Source organism: Castor canadensis, chromosome 11 (assembly GCF_047511655.1).
Source record: "Castor canadensis chromosome 11, mCasCan1.hap1v2, whole genome shotgun sequence".
Lineage (NCBI taxonomy): Eukaryota > Metazoa > Chordata > Mammalia > Rodentia > Castoridae > Castor > Castor canadensis.
This window is the reverse complement of record NC_133396.1, coordinates 120,818,132-120,824,525: the sequence shown is the minus strand read 5'-3', so window position 1 is coordinate 120,824,525 and position 6,394 is coordinate 120,818,132. Positions and strand designations below refer to the sequence as shown.

At 38.0% G+C, this 6,394-nt stretch overlaps 1 protein-coding gene across 3 annotated transcripts in view; it reads right to left on the bottom strand.

Annotated features, from left to right (window-relative positions):
• Nucleotides 1-2,065: 2,065 nt before the first annotated feature.
• Nsl1 (NSL1 component of MIS12 kinetochore complex) overlaps nucleotides 2,066-6,394 on the bottom strand; it is a 30,451-nt gene continuing 26,122 nt past the window's right edge. For 2 of the 3 annotated variants that reach the window (XM_020172843.2, XM_074048368.1), the window contains exons 5-6: nucleotides 5,293-5,360; nucleotides 2,066-3,478 (exon numbers count right to left, since the gene is read on the bottom strand). In XM_020172843.2, the coding sequence (XP_020028432.1) occupies nucleotides 3,200-3,478; nucleotides 5,293-5,360 (347 nt within the window). In that variant the 3' untranslated portion in view covers nucleotides 2,066-3,199. The remainder of the gene's footprint in view (nucleotides 3,479-5,292; nucleotides 5,361-6,394) is intronic. The other variant, XM_074048369.1, reaches the window with a different exon arrangement.

Below are 6,394 nucleotides of genomic sequence, written 5' to 3'. Positions count from 1 at the left end.
CATGTACATTCTAGAATTGCTTAGTACTTTAATGCCATTTAAGTTCTCCTTTTGTGATCTTTTTCTCCCACTGGAAATTTCAGGGACTTCTCTGTATCCTTGGTGGTTCTAACATTTCCCAGTGAATCTTGGTGGAGGGTGATTTTTGGTTTTTGTCTTTTTTTCATTTCATGCACTGACTACTCAGTGGGCCTTTTCCTTCTGGAAACTTAAGTGTCTTTGTTTTCTCTTGCTGTAAAAACATATCTCAGGTTGGTACCTTATAAAGAAAAGAGGCTTGTTTGGCTCATAGTTCTGGAAGTCCAAGAACATAGGCCTGGCATCTGCTCAGCTTCGGGTGAGCACCACATACTTAAGACGCATGGTAGAAAAGCAGAAGAGGCAAGGGGTTTGTGCAAAGACAGGGGAAGCAAGAGAGCAAATGCAGGAAGTCGACACAATCCACTCTTTCAGGAATACATTAATCCCTTTGTGAGGGTGGAGTCCCCCCTTTAATTACCTCTTTAAGGTCCCACCACCTCTCAATTCTGTTACATTGACCAGGGCACACCACACTAACCTGAAGAATACTTGGTACTCTTCAGTTCTGGAAATGTTTCTTGGACCATTTCTATTTCTTTATTCTCTTTGTTGAGGTATACCTCACACGTCATTCCATTCTCCTTTTTAAAGTGCACTGTGCAATGGTTTTTAGTATATTCACAAAGCAACCATCATAACTATTGATTTTAGATCATTTTTTGTCACCTCCCCCCTTTGACAGTGTTCAAATTTATGTAGGCATACTAATAAAACCCTGAATCTCCCTTGGGACCAGATTTGACTTGTGTTTACATTTTGCTATGAGAATTTTAAGACCCTATCTAATCCAGTCTTCTTTTTCCAATAGAGACCAAGATGTTATTTTCAATTTTTTTCCTTCAACATTCCCAATATTCCCTAATACTGCTTTTTTTTTTAAACTTTTAGTCCTTAGTTTGCTAATTCTTGGCCTATGAAGAAATGCTTTTTCTCCTGTTACAGTTTATACTTATTCAACGTTACTAATGATACAGTCATGTTTATCTTAGTTACTAATGCCAAATGGCATTTGTACTTTAAATTCTGCTGGAACTGTGGAGTGAGACTATGGATTCTCAAGGGGAAGTTCAAGCTTAGCTGTCTTGAGGGCTTTATAATAAAACACAATATTTTTTATTTATTTATTTATTTTTTTGATGGGGAATTTTGTTTTTTTTTGTTTTTTTTTTTTTCATTTTTCTTTTATTATTCATATGTGCATACAAGGCTTGGTTCATTTCTCCCCCTTGCCCCCACCCCCTCCCTTACCACCCACTCCCCCCCCTCAAAACCCCGCAGAAACTATTTTGCCCTTATCTCTAATTTTGTTGTAGAGAGAGTATAAGCAATAATAGGAAGGAACAAGGGGTTTTGCTGGTTGAGATAAGGATAGCTATACAGGGCATTGACTCACATTGATTTCCTGTGCGTGGGTGTTACCTTCTAGGTTAATTCTTTTTGATCTAACCTTTTCTCTAGTTCCTGGTCCCCTTTTCCTATTGGCCTCAGTTGCTTTAAGGTATCTGCTTTAGATAAAACACAATATTTTTTAATTATAAAATTTCTGGACACAAAAATAGAAGGGATATATCCATCACACAGATTCAATGTTATCAAAATTTTTTGCCACATTTGCTTAATCTATTCCATTTCTTTGCTGAAATATTTGAAGATAAACCTAAGATATCACATTTTTTAACTCTATGTATCATGACTGCATCCCTTAAATGGGGGCGGCGGATAGTTTTTTAATGAATGTGTGATTACCTCACATAGTCTAAACATAACTAATAAATTTTTTGTTTGGGGAATTTTGAAGTAAGTCACACAGAAGTTTAATACTATGAAAAAATTAGCTCTGTAAGAATAGCTATATTCTACAGCCTTAAAACAATTTTAAAGTGATGTTTAGCATGTTCTGAAATGCAAGGTGCTAACCTGCCATCTAACTAAAGCTGAGCTCAAGAATGCCTAAGACAATATTGAAAACAAACAGTATCTAGAGTTCAGTCTTCATACATCATTTTAATAAAAAACATTACTATGTACAAATACACAGATCTCAAATTATAACATCAAAACAGAATGCAAGAATGCAATTAAGTGGCTTTAGAATAGTTTTCTTCACTGTGATAGACCCAACATATTTATATCTTTATGATTAGGACATAACAAGCAAGAGATGGACAATTTTCCCAGTCATGATTACTAAATTCCTCTGAAAATGGATGAAAGTATAGTCAGCAAAAAGAGGAAATGGACAGTCAGCTGGATGCTCCTGTCTGCTGTGGAGTATGAGTAAGAGGCACAATAAGCTACGAGAGTTGCCAAACATTAGGAGTGCAATAGATACAGCTTCATCAGACTTGCTACCAATGATTATGTATCACATATACAAACATCCTTAAATGCAAAACAGTTCAGCATGGTAGAACTTGTTGCAAAATAACAATATGCCAATGTACTGATCTTGTATATGCTTTGAACTGGAAGGATCTATTTAGAAATAAACGAAGAATACTAAAAAGAAACTATTTACTTCAAGTCAAATTATATGAAAATGTAGGAAAAGAAGTGTGGGCAAGAAACATTGACCAGACACCAATTTTTAAGAATAATTCTCACACAAATAATTGTCTTCTTTGTCTTAGTGACCAAATCCTAAAATTAATCCCACAAATCCAAATTAACTGACCTTAGAACAAAGCAAAGCCTATAATGTCATTTTCACATTATTCTGACAGGTCAAGCTGCGTCTAAAAAAATGTGTCTTCTGCCGGGTAGAGTTGGTGGTTAGTTTTCAGCACTTGAATAAAGAACATTTCATAGCCTGCCCCCTTTAAAGAAAGATGTACATCAAGGAAACCCAACAGAATACGTGACCTGTGAGACTCCACAGAAGCTGCAAGGCCGTCAAGAGCTGGTGGCACTTAAGGAAGTAAAAATTTGCACTCTTAATGTCCATCGATGGGCTTCATGTCAATATGAAAAAAACTGAAATGAAATGGTGAGGACACACTGTATTACACCATATCCCAGAATGCCAGTAGTTACTTGCTGTTTTAAATGAAGTCTGTCTCAGTGCTAGTCTGTAACCTACATGTTGATCATGCCTATTTTCAACTCCCACAACAAAGGCTCACGTATCAAGATTAATTCTCTTTGGCCGCAGTGGATAGCACTTTCTCTGGGGACAGTTTGCAGCTGGCTTTCTTTTAAGTACCATGTTAGAGGCTTTCCTGGAAGCAGTGTCTGTTGGAGTGGTTTCTATTTGTGCTGCGAAGCTCTTAGGCTTAGCATCTGTTTTCCCAGGACGACTGGAAAAGACTTCTTGGTGGATTCTCTGCAGATGGATTACAGGCTGCATCTTTAAGACTTGGGAAAATCCATCTCCTTGCTCAATTAACGCAGGTAAAGCCTTTAAAAAAAATTTGACATTTAATTTCAGATTGAAACAAGAACACTCAGAGATAGACACAAGTACATTTTAATTCTTCAGGTCAAGGCTTTTTTTTTTCTTGGAGGGAGGGAATACTGGGGTTTGAACTCTGGGTCTCATGTTTGCTAGGCAAGCTCAATTATCACTTGAGCCATTCCGCCAGCCCTTTTTAATTATTGTGAGTTTTTCCAGATAGGGTCTGGTAAACTATTTGTCTGGAGCTGGCTTTGAACCTTGATCCTCCCCATCTCTGCCTCCTAAATAGCTAGGATTGCAGGCATCAGCCACTGGCGCCCAGCTAGGTCAAGGTCTTTTTGAGACCTAGTTTTAGGAGTCACGAATATTCAACTTTACATTTAAAATATTAGTATAAGGCCGGGTGTGGTGGCTCATACCCATAATCTTACCTACATGAGAAGAGGAGAATGGGAGGACTGCAGTTCAAGGCCAGCCTGGGCAAAAGAGTTAGTGACACCATTTCAACAAATAAGCCAGGTGTGGTGGTGTGCACCTGTAACCCCAGCTATGTGGGAGGCTACAGTTAGGAAGGTAGTGGTACAAAGCTAGCCCAAGTCAAAAACATAAGACCCTACCTGAAAATAATGTTAAAAGTGAAAAAGGGCGAGAGGCATGCTTTAAGTGACAGAGCCTGCCTAGTAGAAGTGCCTTAAGTTCAAACACCAGTACTGCCAATAAATAAATAAATAAATAAATAAATAAATAAAATTAAGAGACCTCAACACTGATAGGGTATGGTGGTATACACCTGTAATATCAGTTATTGGGAAAGCTGAGGCAGGAGGAGCACAAGTTTGAGGCTAGCCTGGCCGTTTTTTGAGATTCTATTTAAAAAAACACATAAATAAAACCAAACCAGAGTACACTAGAACAAAAGAACTCAACCGTGGTGTTGTAACATGAAAGAAACAACAGACGACAAGTAAATGGAGAGACATGGCTGCGTTGTGTCAAAGCTCTATCTATGTAAACATGGAGCAAGCTCAATATTGCCAACTCTGGGTCAAGAAAGAGTGATGGATGGTCATCAGAAAACTATGAAATCAATTCAAACCATAAAAGAATGTTACAGAAAATTAACATCAGAACATGGGAGATTCTGAGGGCGCTTAAAAATATTTTTCATATATTAGAAATCCAAATGTCCTCCCTGGGTAAAATAAATGTCAAAATATAAACAATTTTCTTATGATGATTGGAGAAGTAGTATATCATGGGTTGACAATACAGATTCTTGGGATGGAGTATAGCTCACAGGAAGAGTGTGTGCTTAGCATATGACAGGGCCCTGGATTCAATCTCTAGCAGCACAAAAAATTTTAAAAAGTAAGGAAAAAAGAAAAAGTAGATGCTAACAACAGAAACCTAGAGTTTAAATCCTGGCTTAGTTACTTGTCTGGGCAGCCTACTTAGCCTCTTGTTGCCTCGGTTTCTTCCTCTATAAAATGAGGAAAATAACAGTACTAGTCTCAGACGGTTAGTGCAAGGACGAAATAACAAATGCAAACAGTGCCTGAGTCACACACAATAAATGCTAGCTAGTATTATTATCCAAAACTGTTTTGATGGACTGCTAACACCCAAAAATTAACCCAAAAATATAACTAACCTTTAAAGACACCTGGCACATAGTAGGTACCTGGCAAATGGTACTGTGAATGTTACTGTTAATTAATAAATTCATGAATGACCTATTAAAAGACTCCTAAGAACCCCTGTTAAAACAGACTAAAACACACACGGATGTTTGAAGCAAAGATATTTTTAGCTTTTACCTTCATGGCTTCACTGATCTCCTTAGCTATGACTTCTCCCCTGCATTTCAAATTTTCCATCTGGGAAACTGCAAAGAAACCACCAAAGATTATTTTCATTTTGTTTTTTGGTGGGACTAGTGTCTGAACACAGGGCTTCACACTTGCAAAGCAGGCACTCTACTGTTTGAGCCACTCCTCCAGTCCCATTTAGTTTTTTATTTTATTTTTTTATAAATCTAATAGCCAATCACAAAAAAGCATTTAGGGGCAATCTGGACAGAAATCTATTAGGATTATTCACCTTAGCTTAATCTTTCTTAGAGTATTTTGTGATCTATTAAATAAGTGTCCTAAACCGGGCATAGTTGCTCACACCCGCAATCCCAGTTACTCAGGAGGTAGAGATTGGGAAGACTGTGGTTTGAGGTCAGCCTAAGCAAAAAGTTAGCAAAACCCCCGTCTCAACCAACAAGCTGGGCATGGAGTTGTGTGCCTATCTGTGGGAGGCGTAAGGAGGAGGACCCAAGCCTGGCCCATGCAAAAACACAAGACCCTATCCAAAAAAATAACTAAAGCAAAAAGGGCTGGTGGCTTGGCTCAAGTGGTAGAGCATCTCAAGTGGCTAACAACCCCAGTACCAACAAAAATGGTCCCCCCAAACAGCAAAAGTGTCCTATTAAATTTATCTAGATAAAAAGGCTTATGAGAATATTAAAACAGTAGAGTAAAGTAAAAGTTACAAGCATGAAGATAGTAGACTCAATTCTGAGTAGTCATAACATTGTGTGCCCCTAAAAAAAAATCCATGTTCATTCTATGAACACCACTGTATTTAACATCTCTGGACACTATTATCACTTTCTATTTTCTTTTTGTTGGTCTTGGGGTTTGAACTCAGGGCTTTGCACTTGCTAAGCAGGCACTCTACCACTTGAGCCACACTTCAAGACCCCCACCCCCACTTTTTTGCTTTATTTATTTAATTACTTATTGAGTAAGGTCTTGTGTTCTTTCCCCAGGGTTGGCCTCACACTTTGATCTTTCTATCCTTGCCTCTGATACAGCTGGGATTACAGCTATGTACCACCATGATTGACTTGCATGCTCACATGGGGGTCTA